Genomic DNA, 25,738 nt, shown 5'->3' with positions numbered 1-25,738 from the left:
TGAAAGCTGGATAAACAACAAAAAAAAATAGTGCTTGATTTAGCAGCACACACACACACACACACACACACACACACACACACACACACATATATTTTTTGGCCACACCATGCGGTATGTGGGATCTTAGTTCCCCAACCAAGGATTGAACCCACACCCCCTGCAGTGGAAGTGCAGAGTCTTAACCACTGGACCACCAGGGAAGTCCTAATATTCTATATTTTAAAAAGAAAGAAAGAAAAGAATCAAGTATTGATCCTGCCTTCTTCTATATGAATTTACCAAAAGGCAAACCTGTACCACCTGGGTAACCAAACAGCAGGTGAGGGGAATATGTGAACACAAAATAAGAATTATGATATCACCATTTTTGAACCCCAATATATCAATGGATCTAGGATTTGAGCACCAATGGCCACTAAACATCAAAAAGTGAAAATCAACTCTCTGCCTTCTTTTTCTGCTCTTCCTGTCCTGAACAATTCAGTTCTAAAGCAATTCCTACAAGCAAAGCAGGTGTCTATACAGGGGATGGAGGCTGTGAGGAAGAAGTGCTACAATGGCCCAGAGCAGATGAGCTGCCCAGTTACCAGGAATTGAAACCCAAATGAAGCAAGAAGGGTATCCATACAGAGAAAGCACAGGGCAGGGAATGAGAGCAGAGTGAGGATATTCAAATTGGAGAGGGAGCGTGATGGACAACTGAGAAAGTAAGCAAATATATTAAGTGTAATAGAAGGTATGTTTCTCATTATTGGAGAAAGGAGTTAAGATACATGGAAAGAGAGAAAACTAGAATGAACTCTGTGATGCTGGAGTAGAATTGGAGATATCAGTACAAACTTATGACTTTATTGTAGTAAATATGATGTACCATTCTTCACCAAAAGATACCAGGACTTGCTGGGGAAATGGCTGATTTCAGTAATAGGGCAGGGATAGTACACGGTGAGACTAAAACACTGTATTGTGCTGCAAAATAAGAAAGTCCTCAGAAAATGACAAGGACATTTCCAAGAACACAGAAGACAACTTGAAAGGCCTCCTGCTGGCCAACTCTGAGACAATTTCACTATAAAAATAAATATAACTTACATAGTAAAATAAGAAATCATGCATCTCTTCAGAACAAGGTAATTTTCCTACATAATTACAAAATCATTATCACATCCAAGAAATTTAACAGTTCTTCACTATTATCTAATATCACATCCATAATCAAATTTCTCCAATTACCCCACAATTACTCTTTATGGCTTTTTCCCCTCTATCCGGGATTCAGTCAAGTTTCGCTCAGTGCATTCAGTTGTCATGTCTTGTTAACCTTCTTTAATCTAAACCATTTTTCTTCTTTCATTACATGGACATTTTTTGAAAAGTTCAGACAAGCTGCTTTGTAGAATTTCGGACATTTTAAATTTATCTGTTTTCTTACAATTAGATTAAGGTAAAACATTTTCGGCAGGAATACTTCATAAATAACGACGTATACTTCACAATGCATTCCACTGGGAAACACATGTCGGTTTATCCAATTACTGGTGTTGTAACACACTTCTGATTTCCCCATGTTTCAAATTCAGAAAACATCCATAAGTTACTCTTCTGGGCATAAGATTGAGGCATAAATGGGAGTGAATAAACAGCCTCTGAGTCTTAAGGACTGAAATGCAATCAAACACACAGCTTTAAAGCAGCACAATTCTCAGAGAAGCACTTCACTAGAACTCCATCTCTGAACTTAGTGGCTTTGTCAACCAAATTTCATTTCATTTTTTATATCTAAAACATTATTATTCATTTTTAAGAGGGAGGATTAAAAATACGTGACTTGGAAATCACTCAATTGTGTCTCCAGTGGAGAATGAATAAACAAACTGTGATACACTGGTACTATGGAATACTATTCAGAAATGAAAAGGAACAAACTATGGAAACACAATAAAATGGGTGAATCTCAAATGCATCATGCTAAGTTAAAGAGGTCAGACTAAAAAGGTTATGTAATTCCATTTACATGATATATTGGAAAAGACAAACTATAGGAAAACAGATCAGTGGCTTCCAGCGGCTGACGGGGCGGGAGAAGAAAATGCTTACAAAGGGGTACAGGGTATTTTTAGGAGGTGAAAGACCTGTTTTATATCATGACTGTGGTGGTGGTGGTTACACGACTATATGCATGTGTCAAAACTTGCACAACTGTTCACTAAAAGATTGAATTTTTCTATTCTGTAAACTATACCTTAATACATACATATTCCAAGAACCCTATAAACCAATATTATGTTTAACAGTATTTAAATGATTTAGTATATACCTCTTTATCATCTTCAGATTTCCTATCATCCTCTTCTTCCTCTTCTTTCTCAGATTTCTCTAATTCCTTTTGTTCTTCTTTTTGCTCTTCTACTTTAAGCTGTTTTGTCAATCGGGCTATTAACTGGGATTTTAACCCTTTGGAACTAAGAGCTCGACTTTCTAATTCTTTTCGGAGATCATTTACCTAAATATACACACCATAAAAACACAGAAAAGGAAAACAGGATAGTGAAATAGGTAACTGTGCAATGATCTTTTGTATGATTTTTTTTTTTAATTTTGGTGAAAGGGACAGTTGTACAGCTCATAAAATGTCTGTGAAAATGCAAACCGACAGAGTATTTTTCAAAAATAATTTGCAATATGTTTTAAGATGCTTTTAAAAAGAAGTTAATGCTCTTTGACCCAGAAATTCTAATTTCTGGGAATTTACCCTAAGGAAATAACCTAAACACAAGAAAAAAACTTTTTATATCGATACATTCCTTGTCATAATCCCTCCCTCCAAAAAAGTGAAGAATCTAAATATCCAATAAAACGGTAATACCAAAGAAAAAAAGCAGTACATCAACTAGATGGAACAGTATAGAACATCTAAAAATAATTACATGGGAAACATTATTATTAATTGAAAACAACAACAACTTTTTTACACAACATGATTAGAACCAACCAACCAACCAACCAGCTTGTACCCAGAAAAAATAATGGAAGATAATACATAGAATTTTTAAGAAATGTTGTGTTTGAATGACAGGCTTGAGAAATTTTTTTTCTTCAATTTTTTATGCATACACCAATTTTTAAAATAAGCATGCCTTATATTTATAATCAAAAGGAATACAAGTTTTCATCAAAAAACCTACAAACAATAAATGCTGGAGAGGGTGTGGAGAAAAGGGAACCCTCTTGCACTGTTGGTGGGAATGTAAATTGATACAGCCACTATGAGAACAGTATGGAGGTTCCTGAAAAAACTAAAAATAGAACTACCATATGACCCAGCAATCCCACTACTGGGCATATACCCTGAGAAAACCGTAATTCAAAAAAAGTCATGTACCACAATGTTCATTGCAGCACTATTTACAATAGCCAGGACATGGAAGCAACCTAAGTGTCCATCGACAGATGAATGGATAAAGAAGATGTGGCACATATATACAATGGAATATTATTCAGCCATAAAAAGAAACAAAATTGAGTTATTTGTAGTGAGGTGGATGGACCTAGAGTCTGTCATACAGAGTGAAGTAAGTCAGAAAGAGAAAAACAAATACTGTATGCTAACACATATATATGGAATCTTAAAAAAAAAAAAAAAAAGGTTCTGATAAACCTAGGGGCAGGACAGCAATAAAGATGCAGACGTAGAGAATGGACTTGAGGACATGGGGAGGGGGAAGGGTAAGCTGGGACGAAGTGAGAGTAGCACTGACATATATACACTACCAAATGTAAAATAGATAGCTAGTGGGAAGCAGCTGCATTGCACGGGGAGCTCAGCTCAGTGCTCTGTGACCACCTAGAGGGGTGGGATAGGGAGATGCAAGAGGGAGGGGATACTAGGATATATGTATACATATAGCTGATTCACTTTGTTATAAGCAGAAACTAACACAGCATTGTAAAGCGATTATACTCCAATAAAGATGTTAAAAAAGAAAAAAGAATTTCTTGAGATAATGCGGATAATTTGTCATCTTGTTTACTAAAATTTTTCTTTATTAAGGGAGAGATACTGAAAATTATCCCAATTTTATTGGAAATGTGCTTTACAAATAATAAATTTCTTTCATAAAAAAAAGAAAAGGAATACAAACTTTAAATAAGAAAAAATAGCAAAGCCATCAGTTTGACAAAAAGTCCTTGGAGTGCAGGCTTAATCTAATTTTCTGAATCTATAGGACTCTATATGAAACCTGATGTTGAGGAAAATAACCTGGAGTAGTGTAAGAAGGGCAAACATTCTTATGATACACATTCTCTACTAAAAAAGCAATGTTGGTTTAAAAACTACACTTTCATTAAAAAAAAACCCTGTATTTTGCTGAGGACAGAAGTTAATAAAAAGGTCAGCTTTTATGTGTTAAACAGGAAGTTGCAAAAGCAAGCCAGCTTCTGATCTTCTGATCTATGTAGAATTTATGTATGTAGAATCTATGGATCTACATTCACAATATAGGCCCAGAGATACAAAACTGCAAAAAGATAATAGGTCCAGAGACGCTGGGGAGCAAAAAAAAACTAGTTATGATGGGTTAATCAAAGATTTTCAAAAAAGGCTCTTAAATTATCTTCTTCCTACTTCAGATGTATATCAATCCACATTTTATTTTTAAATTTTATTTAAAAACTGGATAATCTTTTTCCTATGTTTCATTCCTTCTCCTTGAATTTAAGTTAATTAAGTACAGAAATTCCGCCTCTTGGTCAGTTCCCAAATCAAAAAAGCAAATATTGTTCATACTATAGGCACATGTATATTACATTCGACAGACAGTGGCTGAACTGATGTATGAAGTCACCTTTTAATTTTTACACACACACACACACACACACACACACAAACAACAAAAAATATTTATATAAAACCAGTGGACTTCATTTCTAATGGCTTATATCTGAAAAACTACTGTCCACAACATCCTCTATTCCTGTTCAGAGATTTCAAATTAAATACCATTACTTCCAGAGTTACCTTCATTGTCTTTGGATCAAGTTTAGACCAATGGGTAGGAGTGGAAATTTCTTTAGCTTCACCATCATCCTTCTCTTCTTCATCCTGATATACAAAGTAAAGAACAGAATTACTATTCTGAAACCTTAAAGTAAAGGTAATTTACTTTTAAAAGTCTGTTGCTGATCTGTGCAAGGTCACAAATGTTTCAGATTGTCTTCTCCTAAAGTTATTATTTAGGCAAGTCCACGTACATACATTCTATCACTTTTAACTGATCACAAAGACACTCATCAGCCAATCAAAGCCAGATCTGTGAAACACAAAAGGGTGATAAATTACAACACAAAGGATATCAGGGATGCACAAACACTGCCGATCTCCACTAACCAAACAGTGTGTGATCTTGCCCCAATTTTCAAGCCACCCAAAGTTAAGACTGATTTAGTCAGACCTTTCAAATGTACCAAAGACGATGCCACATAGCCTGAAATTTCAAATCTCTCAGACTTGTGGTTGTCCAATTTCAAATATCCATGACTAGAACTGATGACCGTGAAAGAGAAAATTTTTTAAATTTTAGAAAATGGCAAAATGTTTAAAATGGCTTAATACTGAATCTTGCTCAACAACTGGTCCCAGATTCCAGCAACTAGACCTATGATAAAAACAAAATTCTGTGCAATTTAAGCACAACTTATTTTCCTTTGAGGTCTCAGCACTCTTAAAGTTAGCATAATAGACAGTTTTTTTTTTAAGAGAAAAGAACATACAACTATACTGCTGAAAGCTGGATTACCAGTCGCTGTTACCAGTTATGTTCCTCCATGTGTGTTTGTTATGTAGTGTGTGGTGTGCATTTGTGCCTGTGTTCCTGTGCCTGTGAGAAGCGGAAATAGAAAAAGGGATTAGCGTTCAGTGCCTGTTCTCCATCAGCCTCCTTGCGTTCACCCTGAAGCTTCTCGACCAGCTGCTGCTTGTATCCTCGGGAGAGGGTTTCCCACTCTGAGCGGGTGGGAAGGCAATGCCAAACATCCGGGAAAAATAAAACCACTGTCTCCACATGAGCTGGAACTGTACGCCCCTTGTGGGTCTCCTCAGGGCGATGGTAGCGAATCTCTGCAAAACGGTACCTGTTGCAAGGGAAGAAGCATGTTGGAAAAAAAATTCTAAAATACATTTTAAAGACCCTAGTTCACTTGTAGCACATCAAGTAAAGAAATTTTGCTGCAAGAACTTGAGGTTGGTCTAAAGAAAAAAAAATTATAGAAGCCATAGTTCCTCTTTTGGTACATTTGTACAATATTTTATGGTTAAAAGAAGAATATATTCCCCAAGGCATTTTCAAAGTTTGATTACAGAGCTACCCATATGTTAGAGAATACCTGAAGAAGCTGGATAGCTGTTCAGATTTCATGTGCTAAAAAAAGAATATTCTCAATTAAGTCACAAGAAATATACTAAAATACACAGGACAAATAAGCCTCAAGAGAAAATATGGCTGAACAAAAATAATCAGCAACTACATCATTTTATAACAAAAGAATTATAATGAAATGAAGTTCTCTCTTGACGATCTTCTCCAGCTATGCATGAAATGAAAAATATTTTCAACATACATCCAACTTCCAAAGTTCAGCATAACAAAACATTAAAATTTTCAATTTATTTTGATTAGTTCTTAATCCTTTTCCCCCCAAACATTTTTGGCACCAAATAAACTTTTGCTAAAATTAGTATTTTCCTTTGAGATTACCTGAATGTTCAAGATTGCTAAAATAAGGGGTGGGGGGGAAGGCTGATAGACAAGAACATCTATGTAACTATTAGAAAAACATTTCTAATCAAGAAATGAATTGGTACTTACCATTGTGTGCATACACTTAGATCAATGCCTGTCAGAGCCTTACAACAACGAATAGCAGTCTTAATCAACACAGAGGGGTCTTTTTCTGGGTCTGGTCCATCCAACGAAGGAGACCAGTGGCCTCCAATGGCCATGGCTTCATCCTTGCCTTTCATGCCCACTAAAAACTAATTTAAAACAAAGAATCATTTACATATATTATGCAACTTGTCAAATTACAAATGAAATACTTGAAAAGGAAAGGAACAAACCTTTCCAATATCATTTTTACTACCTCGGGTATCTGTCAGTCAAGGAAGAGTTCAGTTCATCGAGTTCCACACTGCATTTCAGCAATGGAATAGGATTTATACATCATAACTCATCCTTCTAAAATATTTCCTCAGATAAAAAGTTCTTTTAAAGAAACAAGCTATAATTCAAAGTTTAAGAGCATCCCGATACACTAAATCCATTATCACTAAGATTTTACTATGCTTCAAATATAAAACATCAAAACGACAGTTGAACTAGTGACATACAAATAAGATATAGCCGTTAATCTGCAATGAGAAAAACATCTACATCATTGAGTGCCGTAACTATATTAAAATTAAATATAAAACAAATCAACAAAATTTAAATGGTAGTATTTTTAAATTCTATATATATACAGTTAGAACTAAGCAAAGCAAATATACACCTAAAGTTAAAATAAATGTTTCACTTTACCTTAACAAGTCTAGCAGGATGTTGAAATCCATCTCGAAGTTCTTGTGGGTCTTCAGCAAGAGCACATGACTTATGATACAAATCTTCCATACTAGGGCTAGCCATCAGCATTACCTATTATAGTCAAATAATTCAATCCTGTCAAAAGTCTAAAGTAATGTAAAAAAATGAGAAGCACTACTAATTATCCTTACATAATAGTTATCTGAAGTTTTTTATAAAAATGGAAAGTAAAACGCTATAGCAGAAATGGTATTAGATACCTTATAATTATATAGTTTTAACTTTTCAAGGAATGCTTTTTGATCAATGCTTTTCAAATAGCAGAAAACTACTGATCATAAACAATATACTGAATGTTACCCTGAAGACTCACATATATTGCATTCACCCAACATTACATTTTTATCTGGGGCTACCAGAAGTCATAGAACATTCCAAAAAGCTCAATAAAATGAACTTCATCTTCACATTTTTATAAGGTTCAAAATGTTAAAGCAATAACAACATTTTTACAGCTCAAGAGTTAAGGCAAAAAGAGGTTAAATTAAATTACTTAAATAACCAAAACAGAATCTGGCAGACAAGAAGAAAACACAGGCATTCAGGTCTTAAACGTAATAACCACTTTCTGAAGATTAATTCCACATACACTCTTAGTATGAATAACTACTCAGAACTTTTAGCTGTGTATCACAGAATACAAACCTTTGCACTGTACAAGTGATCAGCATCTGGTGGATCAAGAACGGCCATATTTTTCTCTAAGGACTCTACTTCTCTGTGCATTACATAGAAATTGCAGTAATTTCCCAGCTGAAATGGTCTTGACAAAGGGAAAGCATCCACCCATGTAAACTGAGCATCAAAAAAGTCACTAGGTATATATAAATTCTGATAACGGCGCCTTAGTTCCATCATGTCACAACTAGGACTGAAAAACAGACATAAGTAGTGAATAAAGAGCCTTTAACACCAAATACTATGCAAAGGTTCAATTCTAAAGCTAAATATATAATCTGATACAGTTAACAGCCAGCTGAAAATGAACAGTCACTGTTAATGAATGCACTATAGATTTACACAGAAGTACATGAAAATGTCATTTTCAAATATGTTTACTTACAGTTTTGAATAAATAACTAGTATCTACGTGTTACCGTTATTTCTTTATTTTTTGTGTGTAGCTTAAAGTTCATTTAGACAAGACCCTTTGAAATAACTTCAAGCTCCAGAAAAGATCTGAACAAAAGCAATTCTGCCTCAGTTGAAGCTGCATTTTTGAGAAAATTATGATTCATACAGAATGCATATAAAAAAGGAATAAGAATGGTACCAATTAGTATGAGTGCCCCTCAATCAGGTTTATACAGTGTTGGAAAAAATACAACCTTTATTCTACAGTAAGATCCCAGATCAGGCATAGTTAATTTAAAATTAAATATAAAAGTCTACATGAAAACAAAATCCAAACGTTTTTGGGATTATCCACATCTCCATACCTCTCTATTTAATGATTAAGATCCATACCTGATTATTTACTATGTAAAGAGAGGGTAAGTTTCTTGCCTTTTAAATCTGGCATAATGAATTTTTTTTTTAAAGGATGATTTACTTTTTCCTAAGAAACAGAGCTTTTAAAGGAGAGAAACTCAAAAGTAAATCAATCTGGTAATAGGCCAAGAGATTTCTGTTAAAAGCATAATGAAAAGTGGAAAACACCAATAGTCTGTAAGATGAAAAGATAACTACACCATCCTTTCAAATGACAACTAAAGGCAAGAGTACGAAATATGAACTAATGTATCTATAGGGATGTCTTTTTATGTGAAACCTAAAAATAAGAAATATAGAATGATAAACTTGTCAGTTAAGGTTGTTGACATAATTATATTTATATGGATAAAATTTTGCTGCCAAAATAAAAATGTTAAAAACAGCTATCTGAGTTTTGTTATTGTTTTTTAAAGAAGTGCTACAAACAGAAAGTATGTGTAATAGTTTCCTAGTTTTTGAAGTCATGTTTTATCCCGTAGGAGAAAAATCTATAAATAAACAAAACATCACTTCTTGGCATATAGTCTCCTATAATCATATTACTATAAGAAAATCTTGATTTCCACAACTATAGATGATAAGAGATATGGAAACTTTAAAATCACTTGTACTTATAATGTGTTCATCTGATGTTCTGGGGATTTACTTCAAAGTAATGAAGTGAAACTGTGAAGATTTAAGTTGGAAGGAGAAAGACAGCTGCTCAATTTATATCCTAAGTATCAACTCCTCCCAGAATAGCATTCTAGACTGGGAACAGATAAGTTTAAAAGCAGAGCTGCTCTAGTTAATATTTCTGGGGCTGGAGAAGTGGTTTTGTTTCCAATGAATTTCTCTGAAATATGCAGACAAGATATTTTTTAAGCACACAAGTAAATAGGGGTAACAAGAAGACTAGTAAAAATTAAGAATAGTTGATGATTTGACCACATGCAAAAGTAAATGAACACCTACTACATTAACAATTAAGCAAAGTCATCAAGCAAGATTTTTTGGGGCACTGAGTAGCTTAAATACTACACTGGTTTACTGAATCTAGAACTGAATAAATAGAAATTTTAACTTTTGTAGGCCAGTATTATGAATATTAATTATTATACTTTGTTGAAATGCAGCAATACCCTCTCAAGACACTGTGCACAGTTATTTGTTCCTATGCTGAACAGCTTTAAACACTATTAATGATTCATTTTTCTTATTTTACTGTAAATTTTTTTTTCCATCTATTAATTTATCTTACACACAATTGCCAGCCCCAAGGCCTTTAGATGATTCTTCCTTTCCATTAGAGCAAATTAGCCATTTACCAATTTGCCTCTATATGAATTATGATTTTGCAGCTATTACCTAGTTGGCCACCACATCCCAACCACCACTGAGTATCTACAACTGCCATACACTGGGTTAAGTGCTTTAGATACATGAAATCAACTCAACCTCACAATAATTCTGCTAGTTGATATAACTGCCATTTCACAAATGAAGCTCAGAAATTCTTGGTAACTTTCCACTTACCTCTGATTTCAAAGGCTAAAAAATGTATTGATGTATACACACATATGTGTATACGTTACGTATCTTGTGAGTATATATGTAGACCTGTGTTTCTATGATACTACATGGCCACAGCTAACTTGAAATAATTGGTCACTACTGTATCATTACTTCATCATACACAATGAACTATGTATGACCTTAATAAAGTTATTAATAAATCTGAATCTTAAATAATTTTACCTTTAATGAACTACTCCATTACAGAGGGGCTGCCTTTTTCAGTAGCTGGTATCTTTAATGAGTGTATGAAAATAATGCACTCTTGCAAAGAACTGAAGTGCTACTTCAAATGCATTTCTGCCCTTATATAACTAAGAGCACCAAATGTCAGGAAATGAAAGTTGTAAGAAAAATATCTCTCAATGTATCACATTCCTCCAAATTACACAAAACTATGAAATTAGTAATTTCAGAAAACAATGGGGAAAAAAAGAACTTACCAATCTAAAGAAAACTTTGAAAACTGAACTGTGTAACGTGGAACAACACGTCGAACTCTCCGAGGTGACCGCTCTCTCTCTCTTCGAGGAGATCTCTCCCGGGAACGTTTTCTCTGAGGAGATCTTTCTCTGGATCTACGTCTTTCTCTCTCCCTTTCACGACTTAAAGCAAATTTTTCTAAAATTACTATTATTTCTGGCATTACTGAAGAGTTCTTTAATGAAATAAATGTCATAGGTAATATAAGCAAGAATCCACAGTATACATTTTTTAGTAACTTTTTGAAAATTGTGGTAAAATATAAATAATATAATAAACTTACCATTTTAACCATTTTGAAGTATACAGTTCAGTGGCATTAAGTGCATTCACACTGTGCAACCATCACCACCATCAAAAGTATACTTTTAAAAACATACCTTCGGTCATCTTTTCTGTTGGGCACTTGATCCCCTCTGTCATTTCTTCCTGAAAATCTGGATGGTGGATCTAACCTTCGTGCTGGTTGTGGCTGTGAAACTATACGGACAGGAGGTTGCAATAAACCAGCTTTAAAAGACACAGAAGAAGATGTTTTAATTTATTTAAATGAAGTTCAAAAGCATTACTTGGTTAAATTTTATATAGAAAAATTTGGCTAATATTTTCGGTTTTGTGACCCATAAAGGGTAAATGGTAGAGACCATCTGCATATTTGTATATTTTAAAATAATTGTTTAAAAATGTAAAAACCATTTTTAGCTCAGGGACCATACAAAACCAGGCCACAGACCAAATCCAAGAGCTGTAGTTTGCCAATCTCCGACCTACAGGCATTAAACCAAAGACCGCTATACAACAAGACATTCGCAGAGCACCAAAGTATCATCCAGACATTATGCACACAAAGAACAAGAACCTTTATAATGCAGAGATCTACGGCCACCACTTGACCAAGTAATCATATTTAACATCAATAACAGTAGAAGAATCTAACTACATGTGCCTTCTAGTATGATGCAGTATGAATTAGAAAACATCACCTATAATGCAGTCTTGCCAAAAGCCTTTAGACTTAACTTCTAGTTTATAGTTTATATGGCAGAATGAGAAACAAGGTGAAAGTATCACAGGGAATCAAGACAAATCCAGAACACAACATTCCAAAAGAATCTACAAGTCAACTAGACCAATTTCTTAAAAAGTCAATGTTATAAATGAAGGAACAAAAAGTGGGCAACTATTTTGGAATAAAAAAGACTAAAGCGACATAACCAAATACAACACATGAAACCTGACTACCTTTTCGTCTAGGAAACAAAAAACAACCTTTTTAAAAGACATTTGGGAGACAACTGGGGAGGTCTGAATATATATAGGATATCTAAATGCTTTTTCTTAGAAGTCACAGTAGATTCTGGTAATATAGGAAAAGATTCTCTTCTAGGAAAGGCATGCTTAATGTAAACAGGGGTGAAATGTCATAATGCTTGCATTATGATCACTTACAGCAGTGTTTTCAGAAAACAAAAACTAGAAACAATCCAAACTTTAGCAAAGAAAAACATATAAATTGTACAATATTCATACAATGGAATATTGTACAATAGTCATACAATGGAATATTGTGCAATAATGAAAACAAAGAAACTAGAGCCACATGGAATAAATAAGTATGAAAAACTTTAAAACATAATGTTGAACAAAAGTCTTACACAAAAGATTATATAGATGGAATCACACACTATGTAAAATTCAAAAACAGACAAAGCTAAAGTATATTTATGAGCATGCATACTTAGAGTAAAACTATTAAAAAAGAAAAAGAGTTAACAAGTAGTGATTACACGGGTGTTCATTTTAATAGCTCATTACACTGAAATGTTTTATAACTTTGCTATATTTGTGTCAATTTACGATAAAAGAGAAAATGCCACAATTACGTAGACTTCTGCTAAAGTCAAGGCTATCATTTTTAATATTGTTTTGATAAGAAAACGTATAGAGTTTCAAATTATCAATTTGCAAAAGAAAATTTAAAACACAGCTCAGAGCTTCCCTGGTGGTGCAGTGGTTAAGAATCAATCTGCCAATGCAAGGGAAATGGGTTTGAACCCTGGTCTGAGAAGATCCCACATGCCATGCAGCAGCTAAGCCCACGTGCCACAACTACTGAAGCCTGCATGCCTAGAGCCCGTGCTCTGTAACAAGAGAAGCAAATGTAATGAGAAGCCCGTGCACCGCAATGAAGAGTAGCCCCTGCTCGCCACAGCTAGGGAGAAACCCGTGTGCAGCAACGAAGACCCAATGCAGCCAAAAATAAATAAATTAAAAACAACAACAACAAAAAAACCCCCACACAGCTCAGGGACTTCCCTGGTGGCGCAGTGGCTAAGAATCCACCTGCCAATACAGGGGACACCTGGTCCGGGAAGATCCCACATGCTGCGGAGCAACTAAGCTCGTGCACCACAACTACTGAGCCTGCACTCTAGAGCCCACGAGCCCCAACTACTGAAGCCCATGTGCCTAGAGCCCGTGCTCCGCAACAAAGAGAAGCCACCACGATAAGAAACCCGTGCACCGCAACGAAGAGTAGCCCCCGCTCTCCGCAACTACAGAAAGCCCGTGGGCAGCAATGAAGACCCAACACAGCCATAAATAAATAAATAAATTTATTTAAAAAAAAAGAAAAGAAAAGAAAAAAAATAAAACACAGCTCATTTATTTGATGCCCTATGGTTCAATGAGTAAAGTGCTGCCCCAGACTCTACATGTATATAAAATGTTATGTTCATTAAGAAATAAGGCTCAAAACATTTTCTTCTATGAATGATAAGATGCCAATAGGGGGACAGGGGATTATTAGTTTTGATATTTAAGTTCACAAAGAGTATGTCTTTGAATAAGAGAAATAAAATAAAACACTTCCAAATCGCTATACAAGTAGAAGTGCTCAACACAAGATATTTAAGTTTCAAGTATTCTGGAAGTTCCTGCCTTTTTTGTAATTAATAGCATACTCTCATTATTTTAATAACCGAACAGTTGTGTGTTAGTCTGAACCCTAAAAGGAAAAGATACATTGCATGTAATACCTTTCTGCTGTGGCTGCTGTAATAAAGGCTGGGGCTGCGTCTGCAATAGTGGCGTAATAGAGGCTGCTGAAATCTGTGCCTGCAGCAGTGACTGGGGCTGGGGCTGAGCCTGAACACCAAATGTCGTCTGTGGTGCAATTGGCTGAAGTACGGCAGGAGGAGTCTTCAGTAAAGGTTGGGTTTGCGACTGATTCTTAACAAAAATAAAGAAAACAAATTTTTAAAAAGAAAAATCTTTGTAAATTGGAAGACCCAACCACCAAGTTTTCATAATACCTAATACTATTTTATATACCTGATTTGGTAGTGTTTGAATTCTTTGTGCATTCCATTTAAAAGGCATATTGGGATTATACGTAGCTTCAACCAATACTCTGTCACCCACTTGGGGGGTTTTCCCTTTGACAGCACTAAAAAAAAATTAAGTTAAATAAGAACACAATTAGAAGAGATTCCTCCAAAAAAATTTATATATTTAGCATTTTAAAGTAAACTATACCAAAAATGGAAGCCTAAAAAGCTCTTTTAAAAAGTAGACATACCTCCTAGACTTATTTTTAGAACTGATGTTTCAACTTTGCTTTATAAACAGTTTCAAGTGTAAGAAATAATTTTCTACCCTCTATCCTCCTAATACTGTGTCCCTCCCTCTAAAGCACTTTCTTTTATAACCCAAGAGTAAGATTTGCCTTGGGCTTTGGAAAGATGAGAGAAATGCAGAAAAGATGGAAAACAGGAGACCCACTTATACAGAGAAATCTTATATAGTAATTAAACTTAATTTCCCAAAGTATTTCTAAGGAAGCTCATTAGAAATACATTTGAAGTAACTAAGGAAATATATATTTCCTGCAACCACCACCACATTAACAAAATACTATTTCAAATCCATTAATCAGTCATTTATTCTGTTTTTTAAAATAAATTTATTTATTTAATTAATTTATTTTATTTTTGGCTGGGTTGGGTCTTCGTTGCTGCGCGCGGGGTTTCTCTAGTTGTGGTGAGCGGGGGTTACTCTTCGTTGCTGTGCGCGGGCTTCTCATTGTCGTGGCTTCTCTTATTGCAGAGCATGGGCTCCAGGTGTGCAGGCTTCAGTAGTTGTGGCACGGGGGCTCAGTAGTTGTGGCTTGCGGGCTCTAGAGCACAGGCTCAGTAGTTGTGGCGCATGGGCTTAATGGCTCCACGGACCAGGGCTCGAACCCGTGTCCCCTGCATTGGCAGGTGGATTCTTAACCGCTGTGCCACCAGGGAAGCCCAAGTCATTTAATCCTATCATTTTTTCAACTAAAACATTTTACATACATGTCATTAGATATGTCAAACAGAAGATTAAATTTTAAAAGGCATATAACTATTTCAATTTTTAATCTCACTGTAAGTCTGCTCATGAATAGCTAGAAATGTAAACTCACTCCTACTAAACATTTATAAAGAATTCATGATGACTACTTTGTTCAATAATGAAAAGATATGTTCAGTCACATTCTCCATCAAAAAATGTCACAGGGGACTTCCCTCCTGGCACAGTGGTTAAGAATCCGCCTGCCAGTGCAGGTGACATGGGTTCGAGCCTTGGTCTGGGAAGATCCCACATGCCACAGAGCAACTAAGCCCGTGCGCCACAGCTACTGCGCCTGTGCTCTAGAGCCCACGAGCCACAACTACTGAGCCTGCGTGCCTAGAGCCTGTGCTCCACATCAAGAGAAGCCACTGCAATGAGAAGCCCGCGCACCACAACGAAGAGTAGCCCCCCACTCACCACAACTAGAGAAAGCCCATGTGCAGCAACGAAGACCCAACGTAGCCTAAATTAATTAATTAATTAATTTTAAAAAAAATATCACAGGTACAGGTTGAATGATTAAAGCAGAAAATTAGAGCTAAACCATAATTCCATGCCACAGTTAAGTAGGTGTCTTATCAAATTACTTAATGCTAAATACAAGAAGGCATGTGTCAACACCTAATGAAGTTTACCTAAGCTGAAAGAATACATCTTCATCCACAAATCCAAATGTATCGTGTAGTTTTGTAACCACCCCTGTAAAAACACGCTGTTTCTGAGGTTGTGTCTGTTGCTGACTGGACCTTGGTGTTGGATATGATACAGTTATCTGAGCTGCTGGTTGAGGAGTTGACAAGCTAAGGCTTGTAGGCAGTCCGACAGCTGGCTATAAAACAAAATCAACATCAAATTAAGGTAATGATATGAAGCAGTCTAGAAATTAAAACTGACTACTTAAAAATAACTCAAAATGCTAAAACAATTTGAAGTTAGAAAATACATACGTACACCTTGAAGATGAAAATCAAGTCTGAAAAATTACGTTACTTTTGATCGATTTCATGATTAAGTTCCCTCAGATGAAAGTTTCCACGGGAAGTTTCAGGAAAAAAAAAGTCACCACAGTGCAATGAGTTAAAAAAACACCGCATACTCTAGCCCCCTCTTAGAAATTCAAAATCCATAATGGCATAACAAAGACTCAGGAAAGTCCTAGATAAGTGAAATAAGTCAGAGAAAGACAAATATATATATGATCTCACTTACATGTGGATCCTAAAAAAACCAAAGAATTCATAAAAACAGAAAACAGATTGGTGGCTGCCAGAGGAGGGGGTTTGGTGGAGGAAATGGGTGAAGGTGGTCGAAAAGTACAAACTTCCAGTGGGGATGTAATGTACAGGGTGGTGATTATGGTTAATAATACTGTATCCTACATTTGAAACTTGCTAAGAGAGTAGACCTTGAAAGTTCTCATCAGAAGAAAAAAGAAATTCACTTACGTGAGGTGATGCACGTTAACTAAACTGACTGTGGAAATCATTTCACAATATATATGTATTATTAAATCATGCTGTACACCTTATACTAATACAATGTTATATGTCAATTATATCTCAAACTGGGAGGAAAAGGTAACACTTTCATTGGTCTTTTCTGACACAATCAATCATGAATAACAACATATTACTGATTAAAACTTCTGTATGTAAACAGAAATAAAACCATTAAAAAGAAAGGAACAATCATCTGATTCTTCAACTCAAACGAATTCCATAATTCGTTTTACATCTGCCCAATAAAGCGAGTCTCTAAGTTCTACAATTAAAAAAAAAAAAAAAGCTAAGTCCTATATATGTAAAGGAACTCAGCATTTCTTAAACTATGGCCACAAAATTTTCTCACAAAGTTTCTTTAACATCCTAAGACAAGACACTAATGCTGTATGGGCACACTTCGCGAAATGTTATTCTAAGAAAAGACTAACTTTTACAGCTTTTCTACTCAGTCTGAAAATCCTACTATTGGAGATTGAAAATAGGACACAGGTGTTCATCAATTTTAGTTCCTTTTTTTTTGGTTGTGCAGCATGTGGGATCTTAGCTCCCTGACCAGAGATCAAACTCACACCCCTTGCAGCGGAAGCACAGAGTCTTAACCACTGGACCGCCAGCGAAGCCCCAATTTTAGTTCTTTAATAAATACAAAGTGAGGTTTATTTCTCAATTGAAGTATACTTTATTTTTTAAAAGTAACTAACAGGTTCAAGACTATAAAGGTACAAAAGGTTATACAGTAAAAAGCTTCTCACCTATTCCTGTTCCTTAGCTACCTAGTTCCCTATCCATGGGGCAATCACCGTTTCCAGTTATTATTAGAAGTTCTGCTTTCTTTTTAACAGTTGCATACACCAGGGGTCAGTGAACCACAACCCACGGGCCAAATCCAGCCCACAGCTTATGATCTTTACACAAACTTACAAGCCAAGGGTCGTTTTTACACTTTTTTTTTCTTTTTAGGTTGCGGCGTGTGGCTTGCGGGATCTTAGTCCCCCGACCAGGGATCGAACCCAGGCCCTTGGCAGTGAAAGCACAGAGTCCTAACCACTTGACTACCAGGGAATTCCCAGTGTTTACAATTTTAAAGAATTGTATAAAAAGAAAAAAAAAAATGCAACATAGATTGTAAGTGGTCCACAAAGCCTAAAGTAGCATTACATATCAAAAGTTGACAAACTTTTTAATGTTGCTGAAAAATCAAGCTGATAATGCAACACAATAACTCACTTCCTAAGGTCAAACTAAAAAAGATATAACATGTACAAAAAAATTCTTAAAAATACTAGCTACAAAGAAAATGTAAAAGCCAAAATCAGTACTAAATTTAAAATAAGACCTCATATTTATTCAAACTAGATCACAGCTGGAACAGCAATCAAACAGCATAAAAGAAAAAACAAAAACATGTTTTCCATCTTTATTTAACATTATATTGCTAAAACTATTATGTGAATCCAACAAATATTCATCTTTAAACCCTGAAAGAGGGACTTCCCTGGTGGTCCAGTGGTTAAGACTCTGTGCTCCCAATGCAGGGGGCCCAGGGTTCGATCCCTGTCAGGAAACTAGATCCCATATGCCGCAACTAAGAGCCCGCATGCTGCAACTAAAGATCCCTCATGTCGCAACGAAGATACCGCACGCAGCATGTCGCAACTAAGACCCGGCACAGCCAGATAAATAAATAAATAAATAAATAAAAATTTTTAAAAAATCCCTGAAAGAAAACCTAGAATAGGAATAAAACTTTGGTCTACTTTTCATTCAGATATTCAAAAGAAATAAAGTAATGCCAAACTAACCTGTGTTAACAGGGTCTGCTGAGGTTGCTGCAACTAAAAACAGGAAAAACAAAAACAGGAAAGATAAAAGAATCAATCAGAACCGCTGTTTCACAGATGTTTTACAAAAGGAAAAATTCCTATTAAATAAGTACTTTATCTCTAATTAAGAAATATGTGAAAAGTAACAGAAGTCATTAAGTATAAGGTTTCCTACAACTATTTTTAACAACTGCAGACCTTAAATATAACTAACTCATTCAATAACGATAAAGAAATTTTTTTTTGTTATTTCAGAGGAATAACACCCACCAAAAAACCCCACAAGTCCCTACTGGGGTAAATTTCTACTTCTGCCCCATATTAATTACCATGCTACAGAAATGATTCAATATCATCCGTATGCTACCTGTATCAAAAATATTACTGGCTGTCCAATTCATATATATCTCCCTAAAATGAGAAGCAGTCCTTACAGTCAGACTTGCCAAAGGTATGGGGACCATAAAGGACCACACACTCTGACATATATAGTTTTTCTGGCAATAGCAAAGTATAACATTACCAGAAAGCAAAAGGAATTGGTGGAAAGGGGGAAATTTTAAAACTCTGTAACAGAAGTAAACTTTCTGAAGCCTCAGAACTGTGTTTGTATTAACCATCAGGAGGGTCTCCAAAGAAATACTTATCCCTGCTTGCTCCCTGTCGTCCTTCAGCATTCTTGTCAAGCTGCCCAGCTTGGAGTTGTCTATCATGCACTAGTGTCCCATGGTTACAGCTAGAAGAGCAGGAATCTCCTGATGATGCTTAATAGCTTGAGGAAAAGGTCTCTTTTCCTACTGCCCAGGTAAGCAGTCTGAGGAGAACATGGGCATCATTTCTCTGTTTGTGGATATCCTGGTCACGGTAAGATTTGGACTTAGGTAAGATTTCCCTTGGGACATCCTTAATGCTTATCAGCTTCTAACTAGTGTTTTAAGCCCAGTGGCAGAATCTGAAGATCACAGTTCTTCTGTTCATGACTTTTTATTCACTATGACTAATAAGCTTCCTAATAAATCCTTGCCAGACTTAAAAATAAGCTAGGAGAAAACAATCTATATGACATTCTAATTCAAAACACTCAGTTTACCTAGGTTGACATGTATTAAAGGTTAAATCTATCAAATTTCCATTTTTCTGTAAGTTAAGAATGGATGAATAATGGCATTTTTTTAGGACAAGAACATTTGAGTATTGCCATTTTCATGTGGTTCAAAATAAAACACAGGCTTTAATAATGTATTTCCTAACAGTACTAAAATAAGTCTAAGGGTATTTGAAAACAAGATAGCCAACTTGGACACCAATCTATCAATTTTTTATAAGTTTAAAGCAATTATTGTGGGATACTATAATCTTCAGGGCAAATGAAATGCTTCTGAAACCCAAAAGGCAAGGACGAAATTGGGGCATGGATCTAGGAACAAGTGTTAATGGACTGAGAAGCCTCTTGTTTCTCCACAGTGTCTCTGGATCCAAGTTTTTGGTCCTTGTCTCTTGTATCCCCTTTTCCTCTCCTGACTGCTATACTTTCCTGAAGCTTCCTTAATGGCACTGAGAAGGGACGAAGACTACCTCTTAACCCTGGAAAACCTAGAATGGGTGCTTAGACTAGAACCTATCTAGATTTGAGCAAGTCAAACTCTTCTTTGCTTGATATGCTTCTCCTTGGGTTCACTTTGTTACCTCTTTCTACCATCACAGATATAATAACCCTTGAAGAATATGATTAGAGTATAAGCTTAGGAAAAAGGAGCCAAAGAAACTTTGTTTAGTCTAAGTAAGGAGTTTTCAAATTGTTCAAATGTGCCTTGGGAATAGGGGTGAGAACTACAAGGGGAGGCTTCCTCCCATTTTCAACACTATTTTTATATTTTATATATTAGGTTTCAATACACAATTTCATTAGGGGAAAAAAGGGCAGAGTTCCATTGCTTTAAATAAATAAAGGCTGAAAGCCAAAGGTCTGTCTACAGTTTAGCTTCAAATGGGAAAAAGGAGCTTTTCATTTCCACATGTGGTCCAGTACAGCACAGTAGGGCTAGAGGTTTCAAACAAGAGTACTGGGCCAAAGACTCATTAATAGAGTGATTCTTTCCAGATTATCTTCTGCATGCTTTCTTAGAAACATGTGACAAAGACTGGCTACTAGAAGAGGATTTGAGTCTTCAGGACCTCTCTCCTGTCTTCCTCTCCCTTGGAGACATTCCTTTTTACCTACCACATTTCCTCCACCCCAAAAGAATTCAAATCACACATTAAGGCTACTGATGGGGAATAAAATCTACAAAAATTTAGTTGGAACAAATGACTTCTTAAAAATCAGTTTTTAACATGGAAAATATAAACTAACCTGCTGTTGCACACTATACAAGGCCTGCTGAGGTTGTGAATATTGCTGGAAAAAAGATTTTTTAAAGAAAAATATGGATATCAGTTTTAGTCATTCTCAAAAAGCCATATACATATATATATATATTCAAATACATAACCAGAATTAAACTAAAAAGAAATTTTCTGGAACATCTACACTTCATCTAAAATAAACAAAATAATGATTACTTATACTTTGGGATTCATCAAGAATGGAATTTTACTCAAATAATTAAGATACAAGAACTTAAGAATTTTGACTATGCAACTACATCTCTCTGTATGTCCTGGGCATAAAGAATTTTTATCACCAGAATAAAACAACAGGCATAACAGAACCCCACAACTATTCATTCTTTAAAATGTGAAGGTACCTACCCTAGCTACTCAGATTTGAAAGTTTTGCATGTCACATATTAAAACCCATTAAAGATTCACCTGTTGCAATGCAGCTGCTGCAGCTGCGGCTTGTTGCTGCAATGCTGCAGTCTGAGTTAACTGATAGTTTGCTGGGGTTTGTGTAGTAAGGCCTGCTGCTGCCAATGCAGTTTGCTGTGTGTAAATGGTAGGAGATGCTCCAAGGAGTGATGGCTGCTGAACACCCAATGCAGCTAAAATGAGATTAGAAAGGGGGGAAAAAAAATCAAGATTATTTGGATCCTTTCCAGGAATTTTCAATGAGTGCTTAGTAATGCATTAGTCTGTCATTGCTTAGTAAAAACCTAAAGAAAAATTTTACTAATGCTTGTTGAATTTAAATGATTCATGCCCCACCTCAGATTCCAATGGCTTTATATTAAATATATGCTGAAGTCATGATAGATATAAGAAAACATTAATCTATAAAATTAAACTACAGAATGAACCCAACCAACCTTACCTAGACCAAGTGGCTAAAGTACCCTTGAGAAATATTTTTAGTAAGAAAAGCAGAAAATAAATTATCTTATTTTACTAATCTAGAATGTATTATCTTCAAGCAGATTAGAATCATACATTAAGGACAGCGTTGCTGGAAGTGATCCACCCTTAAAACATCCTACTGGACAGAATTTTCATGTACTTCTACTCTATTAAAGAACTGTAAAACTAGGAAACAGACAATAGGAACAGTTTAAAAACACAAAGTTAAATAGCAGTCTAGCACTGCACTTCCCAAAACTGTATCTCCTAGAGTAATGACTAGCTCCCTGTGACATTAAAGTTTGGGAAAAAGGGGTTCAATGTTTAAAAAGTTTAGAAGACAGTGAATTAAGCACATATTTTTACTGCAGGAATCCTCAGAACCTTTAATATGCCACTAAGCATTGTGAATCTCAAAGAGGCCGCCATAAAAGCAATATTTGCTCATGTAACACTCCATTTTCTGAAGCATCTTGCTTATATCTGAGAATAACTAAAAAAAATGCTGCTCTATAGCTACTAAGTTAATAACCCTATAGAAGGAACAATATTGTGCCTTACAGGAAAAGAATAGAAATCATTAATGAATTAACCAAAGCACCTAGTCTAGAATCTACCAGAAAATCTTTAGAAGTGTGAGGTTCATCATCAATCAGTTGTTTAAGAGTCCAGGTTAATTCTACTCAAAAGTAAAACAAACCAACAACAAACTTATGCAAAAACAAACAAATCCCAGAAATCAGGTTTGGAATTCATATAAATTACAAATTTTCCCCTGCTAAAACATTGATTTTTAAAAATTAAAAAAGGTTGAGGAAAAAAAAAAAGAATCTAAGGTGGGGAAAAAAACCTACTGAATGTCCTGAATACACAATTCTAGACCCTTACAACATTAATCTCTTATTCCCTTATTTTTGTTTTTTAAATTTTTATTGGAGTATAGTTGCTTTACAATGTGTTAGTTTCTGCTGTACAGTACAGTGAATCAGCTATAGGTATACATATGTCCCCTCTTTTTTGGATTTCCTTCCCATTTAGGTCACCACAGAGCACTGAGTAGAATTCTCTGAGCTACAGTAGGTTCTCATTAGTTACCTATTTTATACGTAGTAGTACATATATGTCAATCCCAATATCCCAATTCATCCCAATCCCCCTGCCCCGATACGTCTGTTCTCTACCTCTGTGTCTCTATTTCTGCTTTGCAAATAAGTTCATCTGTATCATTTTTCTAGATCTCTCTTGTTTTTAAGGTAAGTCAGAGAAACCAGGACTAACAAAGTTAATTTAAATAGAAAGAAGTGAGGAATGTCTTAACACCAATGTAAATTCAAAATGAAGTTAACTGCAGTGAGAATGGAGATAAAGGTACTGAAACTAGGGCACAGGTTCTAACCAGTAGTTCCTATTAACCTTCTGAAATTGTATATAAAATTACAGACAAGAAAGTCCAAAGCTTTCGTTAGATTTTCAAAAGGATAACGGACCCAAAAAAGGTTAAGAACTACTGTTTTAGGATAACAGAAGCAAAATTCTCTTGTAAACACAAGACAGGGAAAGAATCTAGGAAAAATTATTAGTATTTAAAATTCTTAGATTGGGATGTTCTGCACTTGAGAAAGTAACATCTTGTGATTCAAGTATCATACCCGCATGCATCTCCTTCACCCACCTGAGCTCTGACCTCAGATCTGCTGGTCCCAATTTCCAGAACACTGGAAAGTACTGATAGCTGCCACAGAAGGGCTCAGAGCTAATATCTCAGAAAGAGCTCTTTTTTTCCTACACAGCATTTAGTTAAGTGGGATGATAGCTGATATCCACAATCTCTTTTCCACGGCTGACTGTCAATGTGATGAATTAGAAACTACAAAGCAGACTGATTGGTACTGAAAGGCTCAACTGCTAGGAGAACTTTATGGGAAGGAAATTGACATTCTAGTAGTTGCTGCACACTACTAGCTAGTTAATTCAAATTTTGTGAAATCACTGTGCATGTGGTTGTGGCTTTTACACGTCTGTATAATGTAGCTCTCTTTAAAGTCATTTACCTTTGCGATTTTAACCTCGATAAAGTACATTTCATTAAAATTTATTAATGCTCCTCTTTTTTGTGGCTATCTAAGAAGGTATCCTTGAATACCTGTTTATAGCATTCTCTACTCTTATGAATTACTATAATCAACATTCTGTAAGATAATTCTATACTTACAAAGTACAAAGGTATGAATCTCTGACTTAATCTTTCTCTCTCCATAAGTGGCCTAACACTTATCAGTTGGAGATTTTTTTTCCAATTACCCACGTTGGAACAGTCTGTTCATTTATCTTTACCTGATTCAATATGATTGTTGAAGGTCTCATGGCCCATCTGAAACAGATATACTTATAACTATGTATCAGTACTTCCACAGACAAACCTATGAAATGAGCCCTAAAGGACCAAAGGCTACCAGAGGTGAATAAGTAAATCTAAGGGGTAAGTTTCCTTAAAGCTTTAAGGACAAATGTAAAATATATTATTTTCTAAAATGTAAAATCAGTTTCATATGACTGAAGCATTCATTTTATGACATACTAGTAGTTATCATATACTGAATACCAGTGAACACACCATTAAAACACGTAACAGAAACATGTCCCCTGTCTGTTGTCCCTTGATCTTATCAAACTCACAAATTTAAAAATCCTCATTACCCTTATACCTATCTTTACTAAGATGGGTCATCCTTCTGAAATAATAAAATACAAAACCTCATATATATATACACATATGCATAACTGAATCACTTTGCTGTACACTTGAAACTAACACAACACTGTAAATTAACTATACTTCAATTAAAAAAAAAACTACTTAGAAGCAACCTTAGACTAAAAAAACAAAAAATCTCTGGGACTTCCCTGGTGGCGCAGTGGTTAAGAATCCGCCTGCCAATGCAGGGGACACGGTTCAAGCCCTGGTCCGGGAAGATCCCACGTGCTGCGGAGCAACTAAGCCTGTGCGCCACAACTACTGAGCCTGTGCTCTAGAGCCTGCGTGCTGCAACTACTGAGCCCGCACGCCTAGAGCCTGTACTCCGCAAGAAGGGAAGGCACCACAATGAGAAGCCCACGCACCAAAACGAAGAGTAACCCCTGCTCGCTGCAACCAGAGAAAGCCCATGCACAGCAACGAAGACCCAACGCAGCCAAAAATAAATAAATTTATATAAGTACATAAAAAATAAAAACAAATAAAATAAAAAAACAAAAAACCTCAAGCTAACCCAAGAAACTTCATTGTTTTCATCTTTTGCAAAATTTTTTTAAGGCACTGGTCAAGCAATGCTTTATCCTTCGAAATTTCCATGTATCAATATATGTTCAAAAGCAATCTTACACTGTATGGAAAGAAAAACAACATAAAGACGTGGGGGATTCTCTTTATAACTTGTGGATTTACTAAAACACGTATAAACCCAAGTTTTAAATCAAGTGAACAAGTCTCCTAAGTGTCATCTTTAACCCAACATCCTTCCTAAGAAGTGATCTTTAAAGATTAGATTTCACAGAAATTCAAAACTTTTGATGCCCTCAT

At 35.5% G+C, this 25,738-nt stretch overlaps 1 protein-coding gene and 1 non-coding gene across 7 annotated transcripts in view; both read right to left on the bottom strand.

The window, feature by feature from the left end:
* CCAR1 (cell division cycle and apoptosis regulator 1) overlaps positions 1-25,738 on the bottom strand; it is a 51,796-nt gene that overhangs the window by 17,557 nt on the left and 8,501 nt on the right. For all 6 annotated transcript variants that reach the window (XM_068547702.1, XM_068547707.1, XM_068547705.1 and 3 more), the window contains exons 3-16: positions 21,694-21,866; positions 21,236-21,280; positions 18,862-18,894; positions 16,193-16,386; positions 14,508-14,622; positions 14,213-14,405; positions 11,555-11,684; positions 11,135-11,296; positions 8,289-8,514; positions 7,581-7,694; positions 6,870-7,036; positions 5,925-6,135; positions 5,024-5,107; positions 2,321-2,506 (exon numbers count right to left, since the gene is read on the bottom strand). In XM_068547702.1, the coding sequence (XP_068403803.1) occupies positions 2,321-2,506; positions 5,024-5,107; positions 5,925-6,135; positions 6,870-7,036; positions 7,581-7,694; positions 8,289-8,514; positions 11,135-11,296; positions 11,555-11,684; positions 14,213-14,405; positions 14,508-14,622; positions 16,193-16,386; positions 18,862-18,894; positions 21,236-21,280; positions 21,694-21,866 (2,033 nt within the window). The remainder of the gene's footprint in view (positions 1-2,320; positions 2,507-5,023; positions 5,108-5,924; positions 6,136-6,869; positions 7,037-7,580; positions 7,695-8,288; positions 8,515-11,134; positions 11,297-11,554; positions 11,685-14,212; positions 14,406-14,507; positions 14,623-16,192; positions 16,387-18,861; positions 18,895-21,235; positions 21,281-21,693; positions 21,867-25,738) is intronic.
* Positions 7,168-7,232, bottom strand: LOC137767941 (small nucleolar RNA SNORD98). The gene has a single exon (XR_011074627.1). It is a non-coding gene; the product is annotated as a small nucleolar RNA SNORD98 (small nucleolar RNA).

Source organism: Eschrichtius robustus, chromosome 7, assembly GCF_028021215.1.
Source record: "Eschrichtius robustus isolate mEscRob2 chromosome 7, mEscRob2.pri, whole genome shotgun sequence".
NCBI classification, from domain to species: domain Eukaryota; kingdom Metazoa; phylum Chordata; class Mammalia; order Artiodactyla; family Eschrichtiidae; genus Eschrichtius; species Eschrichtius robustus.
The sequence above is the reverse complement of the archived record's forward strand: the minus strand, read 5'-3'. Positions and strand labels throughout refer to the sequence as shown.